The 21,480-nt window shown below is 46.4% G+C and overlaps 1 protein-coding gene and 1 long non-coding RNA gene across 15 annotated transcripts in view; one reads left to right on the top strand and one right to left on the bottom strand.

Annotated features, from left to right (window-relative positions):
- CAB39L (calcium binding protein 39 like) overlaps positions 1-8,556 on the top strand; it is a 110,733-nt gene extending 102,177 nt beyond the window's left edge. For all 14 annotated transcript variants that reach the window (XM_036104576.2, XM_036104586.2, XM_036104581.2 and 11 more), the window contains one exon: positions 6,501-8,556. In XM_036104576.2, the coding sequence (XP_035960469.1) occupies positions 6,501-6,680 (180 nt within the window). In that variant the 3' untranslated portion in view covers positions 6,681-8,556. The remainder of the gene's footprint in view (positions 1-6,500) is intronic.
- On the bottom strand, positions 1,036-18,367 carry LOC144381579 (uncharacterized). The gene is made up of 3 exons (XR_013446979.1): positions 18,076-18,367; positions 2,446-2,557; positions 1,036-1,744 (listed from the first exon to the last, which is right to left on the bottom strand). It is a non-coding gene; the product is annotated as an uncharacterized LOC144381579 (long non-coding RNA).
- Positions 18,368-21,480: the final 3,113 nt, after the last annotated feature.

Here is a 21,480-nt window from a genome sequence, read left to right as displayed (position 1 = left end):
CATGAAAACAAGAAGCTCCACCCTCACCCTGTCCAAAATACAACAGCCAGTTTGACAGTTCACCAAAAAAAAGGATACAGAACAAGAAAAGTCCTAGTTGAGAATCATTTCCGTGTGGTCTTACTGAAAAGAATACAGAATTACAGATTAATTTGGTGAAAGCCTAACCATCAATTACCCACTTCCTTAAGGACCTGTTTTTTTAGCAGGCCAACCACTCTGGTCTCGACATACCAAATCTAAATCTACTGATGGAGAAAACAGTTGAGCCAGGTAAATTTAGGAATCCACTATGAGCTGATGTAATATTAATAATTTTTCTAAAAATGTTAACCGTATAGCAAAAAAGTGTTTATAGCAACTTAATGTTTCATCAGCTACTCTAAATAGTGCAGAGTGCTCAACGGTATCATGCCTTCATCTGAACTCATTTGTGCCCATTTGGCTTATTTCACCAAGTGGTAGAGAACAAGTGAAAAGCTGTAATTAAGACTTAACCTCTCGTTTCTACTTTTTAAAATAATTTCTTTAAAAATTCATAAAATAATCAAGTCTATGTTTGTTTATAGAAAGGTTTGTAATGGGTTTTAGTGACCAACTTTATCAACATCACCAAAAAGTATATAAATATATGACTCATGACTCAGTTTGTTAATCCTGGTGCTGAATATTTATGATATTATTGCCTAGTTTTAAAAATTTAGGAAAATTAAGACTGTGAATACTATTAGAATAAGACATTTTTAAAAGTGGCTTTTCCATGTAATTTTGGAATAAATTTGTAGTTTCCTACATAATTTCCACAGTTGTGTGCAATTTGTAGATCCCAAAGACTTGGATTCCAAAATGCCAAAGCAGTTGTTAGAACAACAATGTCTATTATTATAGCCCTGACTATACTTTAAGTGGTGATTGGCTCCCTTAATGTAAGAAGAAGCTGTAAATATTAAGAATGTATCCAGTGAAAAGCAGTTTACACAGACCTGTACCTTTGAAACAAGTAATATATTATATGTTTAAAAAAAAAAGAAGAAGAAGAAGATAGTAGGAAGGGAAAAATGAAGGGGGGGAATCAGAGGGGGAGACGAACCATGAGAGACTAAGGACTCTGAGAAACAAACTGAGGGTTCTAGAGGGGAGGGGGGTGGGGGGATGGGTTAGCCTGGTGATGGGTATTAAAGAGAGCACATACTGAATGGAGCACCGGGTGTTATACGCAAACAATGAATCATGGAACACTACATCCAAAACTAATGATGTAATGTATGGTGATTAACATAACATAATAAAATTAAATTTAAAAAAAAGGAAAAAAAGCAGTTTACAAACCACCAGGTACAGAATGCAAGCCCAGTTTTGTCTAAAATATGTTTACATATAGCTATATGCAAGGAAAAAAAGGATATACACCAAGTGTTCACAGTGGTTATTTTTGGGTGGAGGAATTATTTAAGAGATATTTTTCTTTCTTCTTTGTGTCTCTTTTTCTGTTTTCCTAGTTTTCCACATGTGTCACTTTCCTAATCAGGATGATTATAAGGATGGTGGCAGTGAGGAAGAGGATCTCAGGAGATGTTTAGAGCATCCTGAACCTCCAGCCTGCTCTCCTTCTCCGTCCTCACTTCCTCCCCAGGGTTTTTGTTCTTCCTGCCCAGGTGGTGGGGCCCGGTCTGGTCCTGTTGTGGGCTCGTTGGTGCTCACAGACATCAGCCAGCTTGCGGAAGCAGGGATCAGGTCCTTCTTTCTTAAACAGGAAAAAAGTTACTGTCTCTGATCAGTACCAGCAAGAACTGTGTCAAAATATTCTAACCATTATATTGCTCAGGTCTGTGTCCATTTGAGAGGGTGAGCCTTTAGAATGAAAAGACCTTATTTTATTTACACTTCAGTGGAATGAAACTTTGCTTTGAGTTACTTCCATGTAACTGTCACGGGAGTCCCAGTTTCAAATCCACGTACAAAGCATTCTAGGCTTACAGCACGCCTCCCAGACAGTAAGGGTAGCAAAGCAGAAAACGAGCCTTCCAATGCCTTGTCTAGTGCAAATCTCTCTTGACAGAATAGAATTTGAATGAAATGAATGAATGTGTGTGTAAGACCTGCATTTTTTTAATCTTTCATAAAAAGCATTCAGGTTTAAAATAGAGAGCAAAGTATTCTTAGTTTTCTAAGTTAAAAATATTTGAGTTGTGGTCATGATATTTGCCTTTCTCTAACCATGCTTGAGAACACCATAAATCACACTTCTGCAACATGTGTAAATTAAGGGATACAGCCAATAAGACCACACTGTAAAAAGAGAAGCCACAGGCAGTTCCATTTGTTTAACTTGTTGGGGATGGTTTGAAAATAGCATTAAAAAAAAAAAAAAAAGGGTCCAGCAGAGACAGGACCAAGAAACTCCCTATACTGGACGTAATATTCAGAAGATTTGGCTCAGCGTACCTTGATCCAGAAGTGCGTTCCTAACGGCACTGGTTCGTCTCCAGCCGTCACTGGGGCCGTCAGCCCCAGAGGGACCGTGCTGGTGTGTTGGCTGCTTCTGACCAGTCGCTCCCTTTAGAGGTGGCAGAGTTCAGGAACCATGGAGAATTAAAATAGGGAACATTTCAAAACTGGAAAACAAATTTAACATTTTTTAGGTGTACAGTGTGTGGAGTCAGTGTAGTTAATCCAGTGATGCCTGACTGCAAACTCTTCTACATTTCACATTTATTTTGGATTGAAATAGAGAAGCTTCGTTTGTCCAATATATATATATATATATTTTTTTTTTTTTTTTTAGAAAGACTGTTATGAGTTATTTATGGAGTTACCACAAAATTCCACACAATTTCCACCTAAAACTTCACAGCAGCTCCCTTGTAAACAAATGGTAACCACGGGAGCCACGAATTTGGCTTCAGCATATGATTTTCTGACATACTACTAATAGGTATGATATAAAGGTCAGGCATTCTAACAGTGTAAACCAGTCAGGGGTCCTTTTTAAAATATATGTAAGTAACAATTTTACTTTATTGTAGTAACCTAAACCTCACCATTCTAACCATTTTAAAGTGTACAGTTCAATGGCATTCAGCGTATTTACAGTGTTGCACGACTATTATCACTATCTAGTTCTGGAACATCTTCCTCACCCCAAAAGGAATCCCTGTACCCATTAGGCATTTTCCCATACTCCAGGCCCTTGGCATCTCCTAATCTGCTTTTGGTCTCAATGGATTTGCCTCTTCTGGATATTTCATATAAATAGAATTATACTGTATGGCCTTTTGAGTCTGCTTTCTTTCATTAATATGTTTTTAAGGTTCATCCATGTTGTAGTATGATCAATATTGCGTTCAGTTTTATGGCTGAATAGTATTCCATTGTATGGATATGCCACAATTGTTCATCAGTTGATGGACTTTTGGCTATCGTGAACAGTGCTGCTAGGAACATTTGTGTACAAGTTCTTATTTGAACAGAGTTTTTCAATTCTTTTGATATATACTTCAGAATGGAATTTTCAGTTTTACGGTAATTAAATGTGTAACTTATTGAGTTACTGCCAAACTGTTTACCACAGAGGGTGCGCCATTTTACATGCCCACCAGCATTGTACAGGGTTCAGTTTCTCCCCTTCCTTACCAACACGTGTTGTTTTCAGGGTTTTTTATTAGAGCCATCCTAGTGCGTGTGAAGTGATATTCCATTATGGTTTTGATTTGCATTTCCCTAATGACTAATGATGTTGAGCATTTTTTCACGTGCTTATTGGCCATATATATATCTTCTTTGGAGAAATGTCTGTTCAAGTCCTTTGCCCCTTTTAAAAAAACCTTGTTTTTTCATTGTTGAATTGTAAGAGGTCTCTATATATTCTGGATACTAGATATTGATCATACATATGATTCACAAATATTTTCTCCCATGCTGTGTGTTGTCTTTTCACTCTCTTGATAATGTCCTTTGATACACAAAAGTTTTACATTTTGATGTTCAGTTTATCTGTTTTTTCTTTTGTTGCTCATGCTTTTGGTGTCATAGCTAAGAAACCATCGCCAAATCCAAGGTCATGAATATAGATCCCTATATTTTCCTTTAAAAGTTTTATTAGCTCTTATATTAAGGTCTTTGATTGATTTTGAGTGAATTTTTGTTTACAGTGTGAGATAGGGGCCCAACTTCATTCTCTTGTCAAATACTTTTTCTGCTTCAATTGAAGTGATTATGTGGCTTTTCTTCATTGTATTAATGTGGTATATTAGTTGCCGAGAGCTGCCATAACAAAGTACCATAGACTGAATGACTTAAGACAACAGAAGTTTATTGTCTCACAGTTCTGGAGACTGGAAATCCACAGTCAAGGTGTCAGCAGGGGTGGGTCCTTTCGGAGAGGTTCACCCGGATAATCTGTCCTATGCTTGTCTCCTAGCTTCTGGTGATTGCCAGTGATCCTTGGCATTCCTTGGCTTATAGATGCATAACTGCAATATCTGTCATCATCTTTACATGGTATTTTCCTCTGTGGATCCCTATGTGTCTTTTTGTCCTAATTTTCTTCTTCTTATAAGGATACTAGTCATAGGATTAGGACCCACCCTAATCCAGTATGACCTCATCTGGATTTGATTATGTCTGTAATGTCACATTTATAAGTACTGAGGGTTAGGAATTAAACATTCATATTTTGAGGGGACACAGTTCAACCCCATGCATGTGGTGTATGACATTGATTGATTTTATTATGTTGAACCTCCTTTATATTTCTAGCATAAATTCCACTTGTTGATGGCATATAATTGTTTTAATAGGATGCTAGACTCAGGTTGCTTGTATCTTATGGAGGATTTTTACATCTTTATTCCTAAAGGATATTGGTCTGTAGTTCTCTTGTCATGTCTTTGTCTGGCTTTGGCATCAGGGTAAGGCCAGCCTCATAGAGTGAATTAGGAAGTGTTCCCTTCTCTTTTATTTTTTGGGAAGAATTTGAAGTGGACTGGTGTTAATTCTTCTTTAAAAGTTTGTAGAATTTACCAGTGAAGTCATTTTCCTGGGCTTTCCTTTGTTGGGAGGTTTTTGATGACCAATTCAATCCCCTCATAGAAATTTTAAAAAATCATTAAGAGAATACTATGAATAATTGTAGTGTAATCTAACCAATAAATCAGATAATGTAAATGAAATGGACAAACTACCAAACTGACTCAAGAAGAAATAGAAAAATCTGATTCATGGACGAGCTCGCCTGTCACACGATAAACCCAGAAATCTAATGTCATGTTCACTTCTTTTGAACCTCCACAGCCTTTCCTTCCCCTCTCATAGGGCCTTAACATCTTTGTGTATTTTTTTCTTTCTTCATGATTGCTGGGCTGGAGAAACCTTGAGGGCTCAACCTTATAGCTTCCACTTATCCCCATAACCGATCCTTGTCCATAGTGTGTTTAGAGGATGCACTGTTGCAAGTATGGGATGGGGCAGGGGGCCTGGTGGTAAAGCACTCAGCCCTTTGGAGGAGTGAGGCGCCCAGAACATGAAACCATAGCGCTGTATGGGAGTCACACACTTTTATGGGTATTCTCACGTCGTCATATATGTATCATCTAACTGGGAAGTGTGTCCATTGAGAAATATTACAGCAATCAGTATTATAGTTTTGAGTTATTGTGTCCTATTATGATAGTCATTGCTGTCTTTTATAGAACAGCTGAGTCACTAGTCTAGGATTGTAGTTTCAACAGGAGTGCACATAAGACTCTTTGTGGAACTTTATAAAAATACAGAATGCCAGACCTCTACCCCAGATCTGCTGAGCTGGAATCTCTGGGAGCTGGAGCCTGGGAAATTGTAAATTTTAAAGCTCCACATACATAAGGAAAGAATATCATTGATGACCTCCAGGGAGGGAAGATGAGAGGGGAACTCTTCACCTTTGTCTTTTTTGAATTTTGTAGCCAGATGAATATATTACCTGTTCAAAAACTAAATTATAAAAAAAAAAAAGCACACTCGAATACTACATGTTGTTTATGTTTATGTGCATATCTATGTCATAGGAGGAAAAGGATAAAAACACGCTTGGGGATGGAAGCACACTGCTCAAGGGGGTGGGGACAGATGGAAAGTGAGTTTGCATCTATTTGTAGTGTTTTATTCCTTTAAAAAGAGATTTGAAGTAAAATGGCAAAATCTGCTCAAGTTGTTGGTGGGTATATTGGTATCTGTTACGTTCTTTTCTGTTGGAAAGACTGTATAGTTAAGAACATACAAACATTTAAGACATTTAAAATCAAAACAAAGTAAAAACTGTTCCCAGATAGCTCTGACGAGCTCCCGGCTAGCTCTCCAGAACACGGCTCTGGATGGGGAATTACGGATTTCCCTCAATTAGGGAAGCATAACGTGGGGCTTCTGCATTTTACCAACGCGAGTAGCACAGGGACCCCGAGAAGGGTCTGTGTCATTCCTGGTGTGCGTTCCCTGTCTGACGTATTTGTTTCTTTACGTTTCAGGTGTTTGTGGCCAGTCCTCACAAAACGCAGCCTATTGTGGAGATTCTACTAAAAAATCAACCCAAACTCATTGAGTTTCTGAGCAGCTTCCAAAAGGAGAGGACGGACGATGAGCAGTTCAGCGATGAGAAGAACTACCTGATCAAGCAGATCCGGGACTTGAAGAAAGCCGCCCCCTGATGGTCTCAGCCACCCTCCCGCCACAGTCACCGTCTCATTTGTTCAGTTTGTACAGAAAGTGTCATTTCAGAAAGTCATTGTCCTTGGGAAGGCTTTGGAGGAGGTGCCCGGTTTTTCTCAATTCATTGTTCAGGGTAGACAGAATATAAACATTTGAATGAAAAATGATTAACCTAGAATAATGCATTCGTTTGAATCAAGTCTGTGATGATTTATGTGAAATCAGAGCCACTGTACTAGACATGGATAAAAACAGTTTTAACCCTTGGTTGACCAAGGCAGCAGGGCCGTGGGCTTGCAGACCCGAGCCCTGGGTCACCACAGGCCCCCCAAGCAGAAGCCCAAATGACAGGCGTCCCTGAGCCCTCAAGGTTAAGTTCTCCGAGGAGAACTGGGGGTCGGGGCAAGAGGTGCAAAACCATTCCATCTGTCTGCGCCTGGACATAACGGATTTCTCACGGCGCTGAAAGCTCTGGCGAAACAAGGCCCATGTTTTCAGTCGTCACATGTCCTTGTTCCCGGCCCATCTGTTTTGACCATAACTAAGTTCCTAGGGAAGCGCAACCCTCTCTCCACGCACCATCCCGCGCACCGTCCCGCGCTCCATCCCAGCGGCTCTCCTCTGCACCCCACTCCTGGCGCACCCCCTGCGGCCCGGGTAGCCGGGAACTGGCTCGGCCAAAGTAGGACAGGTCAGCAGGGGTCACGGGGACAGAGGGGATCCGCGGGTATGACCTGCTCACTTGAGAACTTGGAACAGATGGTGAAGGACCACAGCTCTAGCAGTAAACACTGCTGTTTCGCTCTGACTCCTGAAGCGTCAGGGAATGATTGGAATATTTCATTCCTAACTGTCATCATGGGAAAATTCTTTTGTGGTGAAAGTGTGTTTTAGGGTAGGAATCATTGCATTGGGATGCCTCGCGTGTACAAAATCGTGGGTCCAGAGGGTTAGCCCGCTTTTATAAATAAGGGAACATTGCCATTGGAAGGGCAAATGATTAAATGTGTGAAAAACTTCTCAAAGGACTCGAAGTTATCTTTTCAGTTTATTTTCTAATTAGCTGCCACTCTAACTTCCCATCAAAGCTTTCAGCGAAAAGGTAGAAAAGCTACAAAAATGTGGTCTCAAGTATTCTCTTGCATTAAGGACTTAATTGTGTTCTTAAAAAAAGGCATGAACCAAAAACAACAAAAAAGGTTATGGTTGGTTCTCAGACATCAAATGTATAAAATGAAATTTTAAAGTTATATTTATAAGCCATTAAGGGTGTAACGATTAATCTGTATTTTTTCAGAATTCTGTTTCCAAATCGTGAGTTGTGGCCTCTGTAAGGACCCTCACTTTATACAGTATTGTGTGCTGTGTTCTTCAACCAGGTATTTCTCCACCAGAGAGGGAAGGATGCCTCTCCAGGGGTCCTTCTCCAGGATCAGTCCCTCTGTAGATTTTGTATCTGAAGAATTAGCTGACAGGCCTTCACCCCTCTCGGCAGGGGCCCAGCGTGGACTCCTGAGGCGGATGGAGTGGGCCCCGTGGGACCCCTTATAGCAGTTCTGGCCAATGCCAGTGTGGAGGGTCAGCCCACAGCCCACTGATGACCTTCATTCTTTACTCACTGAAGTCAGATTATTTTTAATAACGTTTCCTGACAGCCCAGAGTCTCTTAGAATTTGGCTTTTCTGGTTTTGCTTATTTGACTAGAAGAGAAGACTGTAAATATTTAAAGAGAGAGAGAAAAGGCTCAATAACCATTGGACGTTTATTTGGTTGCTAACACTGTTCCACAACATCCTAGGACACATGTTTCCATTTGGAAAGCAAGGCCTTGTTGTAATTCTTTTTTGATAAATAAAGCATTTTATTTCCTCTGGGCTTGAATTAGTTCTTTTTTTAAAAAAATATTTTATTTACTTATTTGACAGAGAGAGAGAGAACACAAGCAGGGGGAGTGGCAGGCAGAGGAAGAGAGAGATGCAGGCTCCCCACTGAACAGGGAGCCCAACAGGGGACTTGATCCCAGGACCCCGGGATCATGACCTGAGCTGAAGGCAGACGCTTAACCGTCTGAGCCACCCAGGCAGTCCTTGAATTAGTTCTTTGTTAGCAAGTCCTTATTCTAGTTCAGTACCTGTCAAACAGAGAACGGGAGCCTAAAAGGCAATAAATGAAGTAGCTGGGGTTTTGTGTGATACAAATTTGTAAATTATTAACAGGAAAGGGGGGGAGCCAGACGCTTATAGTCAAAATATGTTTGCACAAAATTCACTGTAAATATTGTGAGTCGAAATTTGAGAAGGTCCTATTTAATAAGCTATTTCAAAACACACATTTAAATAAAGACTGAATAAAAAGGTGCCACACACTCCGCGGTCAGTTTCGTTCCTCTGCCATGTAGCTAGTCCGTGCTCCTGTCCCCACTCCAAACAGGGAGCGCCCCGGGGGGGGGGGGGGGACGGGGAGGGGGGTTGGCCTCTGGGGGGCGCTATGGGCCCCCCAGAGGCCCCATACCATCTTCCCCCGGCACTTGGCTAACTCCACGCCCTGGTTGCTGTCCCCTCATCCAAGTGAGGCTGTCACTGCTGGAGCCCCGCCTTCCTGGCACCCAATACACACATCAAAGTCAGAGGCACTCCCATTTTATATCTGAGGAAACTGAGGCTCTGAGCAGTTTAACTCACCCAGACAGCATGGACTACACCTGGGATACAAACCCAGGGTGGCCTGAGGCCCAACTCTGCTCCTCCTCCCTCGTCCATCCTCAGGACTGGGAAAGAGGGAAGGTCCAGGGTGTCAGGAAGTACTCTGTGCCCGTCCCCACTGCGGCCCGGGAGGCTCCTACGGGGTCAGTCCCAGAGTGAGCCGGCAGGCATTGAGATCATGATGTTCTTGGATGAGGCTCTTGGCTAAAGCCAGGCATCTGCCCAAATGTTAGTATCACCCCTGGAGAAAAGGCCGAGGGGCACACGGCCCTTGGGCAACCTTTCTCAACTGCCAGCCTCCATGGGTTCTCATCTTGGTGGCTCTGGGGCAGCATATACACTGGGGAAGAGCGGGTGAGCTTTTGGAAAGCCTCTGTGACTGGCCACACTGGTTTGTGTCATACAAAGCTGCCTGGAGCCATAGTGCAGTCTGGAAATTACACAAGACCTGGAAGAGATTGCAATAATGTAATAGAAAATGAAATTGGAAAGTCGCTACAGTTTTTTAACATGAAAAGATAAATGTTTCAAAGTAGATTCACAGATCTTTCTAGTCTACTTATATTAAAGGAAATTAAGATTTTATATCTTTTACTTTTTTTGCTTGTTTGTTTTCTCCAAAACATTACGTTATGTTTGGCATGAAATAGCCAACTTTTCGTTCATGTTCTTTCAGGAAGATTTTGGATACCGTAGTGAGGCCTGCAGTTGAACAAAGGTCTGAAACCTATAAAGCTAGATTGTGGTCTTCCTAAGAAGATTGAAAAGATTGAAGATGGATGTGAACAAGGACCTAGTTTTGTTTTGGGAATACGGAAAGTGCTTGTATGTCACTACCATAATGAAGCAAAGGAAAACAGCATGATCAGCCTGGCTGCCACTAGGCCTCCGTGTCCACTTCATGGAGGAGAACACGAATTACAGAAAGGGTAAGGAACTTGCTCCAGATCAGCCAGCCAGCCGCAAAGCCAGGATTTAGGGAGAGGTCTGACTCCAAAGACTGTATCTTTGGAAACCAGGATGCATATCCAGGCAGCCTCCCTCCCGGCATACCTGCTCTTCAGCTTTCCACCCCAGAATGGGCAGACCCTTCCCTCATCATGGCCTCCAAAGAAAAGCGAGAATTCTGAATTCCAGGGCTCAAGGATAACTCAGTGGAAAGACTTCAAAAGCTACATTCATTGAAGGAGGTCAAATTTGTTCCTCTTGGTTGTCTCATGTTTGGAAGATCAAATTAGACCTATAGGATAGGGAACTCAAGCTTGAATTTCTCCGCCATTTTGAGCAATCCCTTGACTCTACACCAGTATTCATTTCAGACTGTAATACTGCACCTGCTTTTGTTTTCTTGGCTAGCTTTTTCAGTTGGACATAACGTTGGCTTAGATTTCCTGATAGGAGTGGTTGCTGCCCAGCCAGCCATTCTTCCATCTCACATTCGTCCGTGGCCCAGTGCCACAGGGCCCCCACGAGGCAGCAGTCTGATGGCCGCACATCTGATTCCTGTCAGGATCTCCTAGTCCCTCCCAAGGAGGGGGGTGTATGACGGCCAACATTGTAAAACAAAGTCACAAAGCCACATAAAAATTCACAACCCCATTACCATCAATTAATATTGATTGTAAATTAATCACTGCACTGTGAGCCATCTATGTTACTTTAAAAAACTGTGATCATGGGGGATCTTTCAGGGAACATGTTGTAATACACATTAATCTGTCCTTTAGGGAAGGTTGGAAAACATGAGTCCGCTCAATTTTAGTTCCGAAATTGAAAGCCCAAAGCAAGGACGCCTGGTGGCTCAGTCGTGAAGTGTCTGCCTTTGGCTCTGGTCATGATCCCAGAGTCCAGGGATCGAGTCCTGCATCGGGCTCCCTGCCCCGTGGGGAATCTGCTTCTCCCTCAGCCTGCCTCTCCCCCTGTTTGTGCTCTCTCTCTCTGACAAATAAAATCTTAAAAAAATAAATAAAGCCCGAAGCAACTAAAATATTTATTCAATCACTTGTTTACTCCTTTAACCCAACATCCATTGAACTAACTCTCCATACCTTTAGGGGTCGATCAGGGAAGGACCACAGAGTGACACACCCAGATTGCCAGAGGGATACGACCTTGCACACTGTCCCTGAGTCAGCAGGGAAGGGAAAGCAGACAAAGCGGGAGCCCAGGAGGAAACGGTGGAATCCTCCATCTTCCACAAGGCGGCTGACCTCAGGACAGGCGCGCACAGTTCACGGTGGAGCCCTCCAGGCTGAACCCAGACACTGAGAAGCTGAAGAGGGCGGTGCAGGGGGATGTCCCCCACCCCCCACAGCAAGGTGAGCTGCAACAGCCCCTGTGCTGACCTTCCTGGTGTAAACACGGCTGCCACTTCACTGCCCCTTGCAACTCTGACCACTTTCCCTTGAGAACAACTCAAATTCATTAGTCCTGGAAACATGTTTCGGCTTCACTAATCCACACATTGCAAAGCCACCACTGGGGGAACTGTTTCCACATCCTCTTACTGTCCTTTCTCTCTCAAAGACCTCTATTTTTCCCTCTTAAATGACAGGAGAGATTTGCACACAGTGGAACTACACAGGGTTGGGGTGGCCACCCCCGGACTTAAGTCCAGCTCCACTACTAGCTGTTTGATTCTGAGAATCACTGAGCTTCAGCTTCCTGCCCAAAAAGTGAGGCAAAGAGAAGACCAGCCTCACAGGGTGGCTCTGGAAGTGAGGCACTCACGGACGCGACGGCCCCTCGGGAGGTGCACCCCTGTTGGCTCCCTCCGCCACCCCAGGCGCCCCCTGCCAGCGGGAGAGGGAATTCGCTGTAGGCCATCCAGGCAGAAGGAGCCCCAGGGGCTCGGAGCTTGGCGTGCTCAGAGAATGACGAGGTGCGGGCCCCGTGCGTCAGTGTGTGGACACGCGGAGGGGGCCGGGAGGGGAGTTTTGAAAGCCATCCTGAGGGCTTAATACCATCATCAAGGCAGCTACTGCTCACTTAGCGCCTGCTTTGGACTGGCCCTGCTCTAGATGCTACGTGAGTACTAAACTCAGTCCTCAGAAGCCGGGTAGGAGGCGTGTGCTCATTATCCTGATTTTGCAGATGCAGAAACAGAGACACGAGAGAGTCACTTGCCCAAGATCGTACCGCAAGCACATGGCCGAGCTGGATTCAAACCCAGAACCTAGAGCGAGGAGCTGCAGAATTTGTGAGGCATTCAGGACTTAATATTGACCACTCCTAGTGCTGCACCATTTCTAGAAGATAAGGATGAGGAAGAGGGTGCCTCACAGGCTCGTGGCTGCGGCGACGTGCCCAACTGAGGGGCAGAGTTGCATGAAAGATGGTGAGGGCCGCTCTGGACAGTCTCGTGTGGAGATGTCCGGGCAGCAGGTGGACAAATGTGTCTGGAGCTCAAGAAAGGTACTGAGTAAGGGACAGGTGGGGCTAGGTAGGGAGAGAGAGATAGGGGGCTACGTACATGATCAGGCTCACAGAAATTCCCCAAATGCAGAGGTGTAAGGGAACCAGAGATAAGGGAACAAACCAGACCACCCTGCCTCAGGCGTCAGAAGGGGGGTCTTGTTTCATGACAGTCACCTGTGACCAACAAAGAATAACCAGACCCCAAAGAAGAAAGAAGCCATTACAGATGTTATCACCAGTCCTTACTCAAACCAAGACGTCACAAGAATGTTAAGGCCACAAGCTCCCTGGTCAGCTCTAAATAAAAGACTTGTCGGTGGAGGCCCACGTTGGCTGTCAGGACCCCTCTCACTCCTGAGAGCTTTTTCTGTATCCTTGCTTCATAAAACTCCATCGCTTTCCTCACTCCCCTTTGTCCATGTGAGACAAGAACCTCGCTCTCCCGCCTCCATATGTGGGCCAGTCACTCTGATCTGGGGGGTCCCGAAGTCTGAGTGAGGAGGAAGCCATCCACTCCTTGCTGTAGTTCGGGCCTCAGAAGGCACCCAGTCCTTCGCCCAGTTGTCGTGTGTGTTCTTACGTTCTCTGTCTCCTACTTGACGGCTTTCTCCTCCTGGCAGAGGCTCAGGAGGAAACCACCATGTTCCTCCCCGGCAGCCTCCTCCTTCTGTTCAGTGACGGGGGAGGGCTGCTGGGGCTGCACCACGGCCCCTGGTCCTTCCTCCCAGATGGCCTCACGTTCTTTCTAGCCGTCCGCCAGACCCACACAGGGCAGCATCCATCCGAGTCTGTCTCATGCAGTAAGCTCCGCTGGCCAGAGCTGGTCGCTAAGAGGCGTGGTATTCCCGGTACCCTAAAGACCAGGCTGACATACCTTTGAGAAAGTACCACTGGGACAGAAAGTGGTTGACCTCCCGGCCAGGCCTCACCATTTGCCCAGCCCCCAGCCCTGGAGAGGCCCCGGCCAGGACCCCAGCTTCAGGAACAGAGGCAAGGCCCTAACTGCAGACTGCTGTTCCTGCTGGGCCAAAGAAGCCTCTGCCGTTTTCCGGGCGCTGAGCATGACATTCACCTGGCTGCCACCTGGCCCGCCGGTATGAACGAGACTCTGTGGCGCCCAGGGTGTGGGAGGAGGGAGGAGGGTGTGCCTGCGGCCGCCTGGCAGCATCTAGCAGCACCAGGCTGCCCTTCACCTTGACCGGGGACATTGCCCAGCAGAGTAGTGGTTTTCAGTTGTCAGTTTGCTGGGCCTGCCCGCATCCCACCATAGCACGCAGCCTAAGCAGCCAGGAAACTGGCAGCTAGAGGAGGGGCCGGGAAAGGAGGGCACCTGTCACACTGTCGCTGTCAGGAAAGGCTCAGTATCTGGCCCTGGCCTTGTGGTGGGGAGGCAGTGAAGAGCTGGTGGGCCGCCTCACTGGAGCCCATCTCCTGGCGGCCCTGCAGCTCCTGCCCCGGGCATCAGGGAGGAGTCTGTGTGAGTCAGTTCACCGTAGAAAGGTCTTCCAGGATGCCCTGCGGCTGGGGCTGTGCAGTTCGAGAATGCACACAGGCACAGAGTGCCCGCCCCGCCAGGCAAAACCCACCTCACTGTCAGCTCTTCTCTCCCTCCACGCTCCAGGAAAGGGGGTCAGAGACAGGTGAGACTGTGACCACTGCCTAAACGCGGGGCCAGCAAGGAGTCTTTGGTCTGACCCCGTCCGGGGGCTGCTTGTGAGGGTCCAAAAGGCTGTAGACCACCAGGGAACCCCCAGCCCATTATCCTGAGTTCACAGCCTCTTCTCCCTTTTCCCTCCCTACAGGCTCAGGTGCTTTATTCTCCTCAGGCTGGGGGAGGGGACATCCTGACATTTCCAGGATTAACCCATGTGTATTTACCTTGAATGTCTTGCCTTCATTTCTTCCTCAGACAGAGTGTTCTCCAGCCTATCACAGTCCACCATGTTCGTTGTTCTTTCTCCACCATCTTTTTTCCTGCTCTGCCATCCAACCCGGATAGATCGCCCTACCTGAAAAAAATCTATCATTTGACCATGTTACTTTCTATCCATGGTCTTTTCTCCTCCAATCTTTTACAGTCTACAAGTGGCTTATACCCTAACTCATTTCAGAGCAATCTCTTCTCTTGGCTCAGGATGACCAAATCATAGGACTGGAAGGGACCTGGGTTAGTTAGGACCTTTTCCATTGCAAGTAAGAAATACACCTTTAATAAGCTTAAGCAAAATTAATTAATTAATTAATTAATTAGTTCACATAACTGGGAACTCCAAAGTATAAACCAGTGTCAGGCATGGTTGGATCCAGGAACACAAATCACATCATCAGGGCTCTGTCTTTCCACTGCTGTCTTGTGTATGATTCTCAGACAGGATGTGTCCACATGGTGAGAAAGTAGCCACTGGTGTTCCCAAACCAACATGCTTATGGCATATGATTTAGAAGGAAGAGAGAAACACTCCTCTATCCCCAGTGTCCATTTGTCACATCTCCTAACAGCACTCTGACAATCTCTGATTGTGTCTCATGTTCATCCCTGGAAATGTTTTATTTCTATGTCTATTTCTAGATATGCTTGGTCACATGCCCACCTTCCCGGGCTGGGGAGAGGGAGACGATGTTGGGGAACGGAGGAACAGGGCACTGCCGTTAACAGCCCCATTGACACTGCCTTGAGTGGGGGCAGAATGGGTACCCCAAGGAAGGGATACTGACAGAAGACTGAGGTCATTTTTCTTAACTGGGGTGAACACTGTCTCCCACTGATCTGAATGTTTAGGACTCTCTACATTGCTGACCCCATTCCTCTTTCTTCACATAGAATCGCACCTGCTGTTTCTGTCGCCAACCTTCCCCTCTCCAGGATGTTTCAAGACTGCAGAAGAGTCCAGGAGGATGTCTGGTGAAATGATTCCTGCTGTGATAAGGTTTCCAGTCCCTGCTGCCTGCCATTGCAGCAGCCTGGCTCTCTGGCCCCTCTGAGTGCACCTGTAGCTTTCATTGGCCCTTTTCCTATTCTTCATAAAGTTTATCTTATTACCCCTATGTTCATTATAAAACATTTAGGAGATACAAGGAAGCAAAAAGTAAATAATTAAATCAACATGTAATTCACTATACAGAGGCAACAGTTGTCAACCACACTATCATTTCACCTTTTCAGACTTGTTTACAAAAATAGAATCATGATATACAACTTAATAAAGAGACAAACTAAAAAAAAAAAACAGGCAAAGGACTTGAATAAATATTTCTCCAAAGAAGATAGACAACTGGCTAGTAAGCACGTGCAAAGATTGTCAACATCATTCATCATCAGGGAAATGTAAATCAAAACCATAATGAGATACCACTTTACATCCACTAGAATGGCTAGAAGTAAAAAGTCCAATAATAACAGGTGTTAGCTAGGATGTGGAGAAACCGGAACCCTCCCACATTGCTGGTGGAAATGTAAAATGGTGTCGCTATTGTGGGAAAGAACCTGACAGTTTCTCAAGTGATTAAGCACAGCTTTCATATGACCCAGCAATTTCACTCGTCTATAACAGCCAAAAGTTCAAAACAACCCAAATGTCCATCAGCTGATAAATGAATAAACAAAATGTGGTATACCCCACGATAAAGCATTATTCAACCACAAAAACAAATAAAGGACTGGTATCTGCTACAACACAGACGAACCTTGAAAACACCATGCTAACCAAAAGAAGTCAGACATAAAAGATCACACTATATGATTCCATTCATTAAATCTAGAGACAGAAAGATTCGTGGTTACATAAGCTGAGGAGGGCAGGGGGAGGGTTATAGGGACAGACGGGTCAATAGCTAAAGGCACAGCATTTCTTTCTGAGGTGATGAAAATGTTCTAAAATAGACTCTAGTGATGGTTGCCCATATCTTTCATATATCTAAAAATCACTGAACTGTACCTTTTAAAGAGTGAATTGCATGGTATGTGAATTATACTTCAACAAAGCTATTAAGTTTAAAAACAGAATCATGATGGATAACAGTTTCATAACCTGTTTCTGTTACTTAATAGCTCATGAACGCATACATTATTTCATAATGTTCTGCATTTTTAGTGGCTGTGTAGTATTCCATGTGTAATTTACCAGACCAATCTCCACTTGGTTCCAGAATATCATTTTTACAAACCCTGCCACAGTGAATATCACTGTAACTAATTTTGCACCCATCCATGATTATTTCCTAGTAATTGTAAGAAATTCCTGAAGTCAAAGGGTCATGCACCTTTCCGAGTTTACTATTACCAACGCCATCGCCACCAGCCCTGAAGGACTGCTTTGTTTCCAGATCTCCTGTTCCCTTGCTTCTCCCACTGTCTACTTAGGAGAACCTCCACGTCTCTGCTCGGGTCTCGGCTCTTCCCATCACCAAGTTTTCAGGTAGTTCTGCAGAAAGCGTGTGTTTCCAGCCATAACATTCCACTTCTCTCTCCATTTTCACCTGCCTCTTGACCTTCACTTTTTTAGACCTAACCATAAACCCCAAAATCATCATAACTGAAACCAGATGGATTCACCAAAAACAGACCCCCCAGCTTCTGTTGCTGGCGCTGCCATCTTCTCTGTCTTCACATCACCAACACTGATGCGATCTTTAATGCTTCCCTTTCTTCCGCCTCCATCAGATAAATCCCGGAGGCCTGTTTGACTCCCCCAGGCGCCACCCGAGAGAACCAACTGGCCATGACCTGCCTTGAGTGAGCAGCCCCGACCCCAGGGGACCTCGGTCACACAGGTGTCCACAGCCCCTCCCCGTCCCCGGGGGCCACCTGGCCTCGGCTGTCTCCACATCGCCACCGTCACCCGGGACAAAAACGCCTTCCCGCGTCCCTCAGGCCGCGGGCTCCGGCTCCCACGTGCCGGTCTCCGGGCTAAACTTCTCGAGTCTCTGCGCCAGCTCGTCGCCTGCCCCGACCCGGCCCCCCGCCGCACCCCGCTTGCCCCCACCGTCCCTGAAAACACTCTTCCCAGGGCCAACCGAGACGTCAGTGCCGCCGCCGGCTGCAGGGGCCGACTGCCCGTCCCCCTCTAACTCACCCTCGGGGCTGCAGCGGACAGGCGGCCTCTTCTCAAGGCCGCGTCCTCTCCTGCCCGGCACCTCCTTCTCCGGGTTTAACCCTCACTGGCCTTCTCAGCTCCGGCCTCTCCTGACCGCCCCCCCCGCCCCGGCGCTCGTCTACCTCCACCACCGCGTGCAAGCCGGCGACCCCACCGCTGTGGCCCCAGACCCCTGTTCTCACCTCCAAGCTGGCGAAGCATTCGCGCTGGCTCGCAAACGTAAGGAGCCCGAAGCAGAGCTGGGGACGTCCTGAGCGCCCCGTCGCCGCCCCGGTCGTTCCCACCAGCCGCGCACGGGTCGTGAGGGGGTGCTCTCCTGCGCTCTCACCCCAGCCATTCCGGCGCGCTTCTACCTCCGAATCCTGCGCCCAAGCTGGGCGCTTCTCCGGGGGCCCGGCCCGCCGCTGACCGCTTTCCCGCGGGCCCTCCCGGCTCCGCGCACGTCCAAGGGGAACTCCAGTGAGCCGTACTCTCCATGTCCCCTCCGTGCTCCCCCATCCCCCAATTCCAAATCCCCAAGCATCCAATAATGCTCAAATTCTAGTTTCACTTACAAGCCGCACCTGCATCAGTTTCTGGGCCATGCAGCCACCTGGCGGCTAAAACGAGTAACAGGCCTTGCTGTGATCTTCCGCCAGGCCCTTTCTTGTCAGTGTGATCTGCGCCTTGGGTAGGATAGAAGTAACACATTGACCAAAAGACTGGATCGACACGGGTCTGGGAGGGATGCCTAATTAAGTAGGTATGATGAAATTAACGAGGAATGTGACAGGTTGCAGTAATGGGCTAAATCTAACCATGATTAGATTTAAGAAGGATAAATGTGAAGTCCTACCCCCCGGGGCCAGAAACAAAACTCGGGCTCTGCAGGAGGAAGCACAGGTGCTCAATCAAGGGTTTCTGGTGACCCTGACACCCCGAGTCTGGCTACATCACCTCTTGCCTGGATTCTTGCAGTACCTCCCTGTCTGGAGTCCTGGGCATGGATCTCTCCCCATGCCTGTCCATCTTCCACTCGGCCTGCAGTCATTCCCCTGTGTCAAACCCCGAGGACCTCCTGGGGGAGCTGCCAAGTGCGCACACACACACATACACACGCACACGGCTGGAACCTCAAAGAGCCATGGGGTTGCAAACAGCTATCAACGCTTCTGTGGTCCTTGAAGTCATGTGAGAGGCTAGGGTCCCCAGAGGGAGGAAAGCAAAGCCAGAGGCAAAGAGGGCAGAGAGGAGACCCCTGAGAGGAGAGGAGGGAGATGAGAAACAGGAGACATGTCATGAAAGCCAAGGAAGGATTTTCAAAAGGGCAGGAGGATTCAAGGCTCTAAAGGCTGCAGGGACCTGTAGTGTTTGGCCATTAGGAGTTGGGAGCCCCTTCCCACCGGGAGAGTAGGGCAGAAAGGTAGCAGTGGTTTGTGGAATAAACAAAAGATGAAGATGTTGAGAAAGCTAGTACAGGCTTCCACATAATGAGGGAAAGAAAAACAATGGCGTAAGGGAAGCCTTTGTTTCTGAAGGTTGGAGAAATGTATCAGCTAGCCACTGCTGCGTGACAAATCCTTCCAAACTCAGTAAGTTAAATGAAACCAATTATTTTTTTCTTGTGAGTCCTTGGGTTGGCTGGGGGTCACCTCATCTAGGTAGGGCTGGCTGAGGCAGCTCTGCTCCTTGTGTCTGGTGAAGGCAGGAATGCAAAAGAGCAAGTGGGAACACAAGGCTTCTTGAAGCCCTAGTATCAGCACTGGCATAACGGCATTTTCACCCAAAATCAAGAGCTGAGAAATATACTCCACCTGTTGCTGGGAGGAAAGGCAAAACCATATGGTAAAGGTATGTGAATACAAAAGGTATGGTTAATGTATGTGAATACAGAAAAGGGTAAAAAATCGGGGCCGTGATGCCTTCTACCTGGGAGACAAGCAGAGATGGAAAGAAAGAAGGCATCCGAAAGGGACAGACTGGACAAGATTCAGTGAACTCTGGGAGAAGTGTGACCGGCACTAAATTTGCCAAAGAACTAGATTCATGTTGTGGCTCTACCAATGACCAGAGGAGCAGCTTTGGGTCGGTCACTGGGTCTGAGATTCCATGTCATTCCTGTTAAGAGCAAGTGATCACCCCTACATCTCGGTGGGAAAATTAAATGAGGTACTATAAAAAGTGCTTTACCGCGAAGCACCAACCCACGTACAGTGACACAGTAAGTTTCCGGGAGAGGTGGGAGGCGGTCATGGGACGGCAGGAACACAATGGCTACTTTCACAGACTGAAGGGCATTCGTGTGAGGGAGATGAGACACAAAGAGGCTAATGATGGAAATGGGGAGGGGGAGTGAGGTCATAAAAAAATAACATTTTAGTAATGAGTAGAGTTCCAGTGTGGCTTTAGGAGGTGCTGATTTCTTCCGCACTGGGGGGTGTGGGGCCTGGGAGCAGAGCCCGGCCGACCTGTTATCTTTAGAGGACAGTTGAAGGGGATATGCGGCCATTCGTGGGTCGTTGGATCGATCATCGGTTCTCAGCCAAGGGCGGCCCCCCACCACACAGCCCCAGGGGATGTCTGTTGTCCAGATTTCTGGATGATTCAGGTGGCATTTGGTGGGTAGGGGCCAGGGGCACTAAATCTCAGACAATGCTCAAGACGGTCCTAAACGATGGGAAATGACCACACTCCAGACACTGTTGGTGCCCCTGTCGGTACGCACTGGAGGAGGTGGCTTCTGAGTGCCAGTCTTGAGGGGCCCAATAAACGCACGTCCATTTTTAGCGGGTGTAACCCATGGTGTTGCCACCATGCCTCACTGCCCTGAAAAAGTACTGGACTTCAGAAGAATTTTAGATATGATTAAACGAGCACCGTCACAACAGCAACACATTATAATCCCTTTCAAGAGAAAGTTTTCTAAAACAGCTATCAGTACACCGGATTGTGTGGAGGGCCCTGAAAAGATTAATGTCAGGTACATGAATCACTGATTATTCTAGCATGTAAAGAGAGCCAGCTACCCTGCTTCGAGACACCACATGAGCTATAAAGTTAATGTGCTAGCCGAAGTAAACAGTACACATTTAATTTACTATCATTTTGCTTGCCACTTAGAACACAAAAGTCTCTTTGGAGATGTCTGTTTTCTTAAAAAAAAAAAAAAAAGTCTAGGTAGTTTGAACTCCCCCTCCCCCTCCTTTTCCTTCTCCTTCTCCTTCCTCTTCTTTCTCCAGCATTCACATTTTCTCAGTTTGGGGGCTTGGATCAAAGCAGTAGATTCAGTAAATATTTGCTTCTGCTGTTGATGGTGTTTCTCTCACTGACGCATTTGTAAAGGAAGGTCTGACCCTGCATTCTCTGTGTCACCCTCCTCCCCCCTCAGCTCATTCAGAGCCTGTGTCACCGAAAGCAGGGGGCGGTTGGCCAGAGGATGGCCGGAGGAGCGTCTTACCCTCCCTGCAGGTGTCATTCACAAGGACTTCATAAGAGGAGTTGCCAGAACAAAGAGTCTGCAGAGTTCCCGAAGGCATCTGATTCTGGCCAATCCCCAGGGATTAAGTAGGCAGGAAGAACTCAGGTTTGTCTGTCACTTTGGTAGCAGC

Source organism: Halichoerus grypus, chromosome 4 (assembly GCF_964656455.1).
Source record: "Halichoerus grypus chromosome 4, mHalGry1.hap1.1, whole genome shotgun sequence".
In the NCBI taxonomy this organism is placed as follows: domain Eukaryota; kingdom Metazoa; phylum Chordata; class Mammalia; order Carnivora; family Phocidae; genus Halichoerus; species Halichoerus grypus.
Note: the sequence above shows the minus strand (reverse complement) of the source record. Positions and strands in the feature narration are given on the sequence as shown.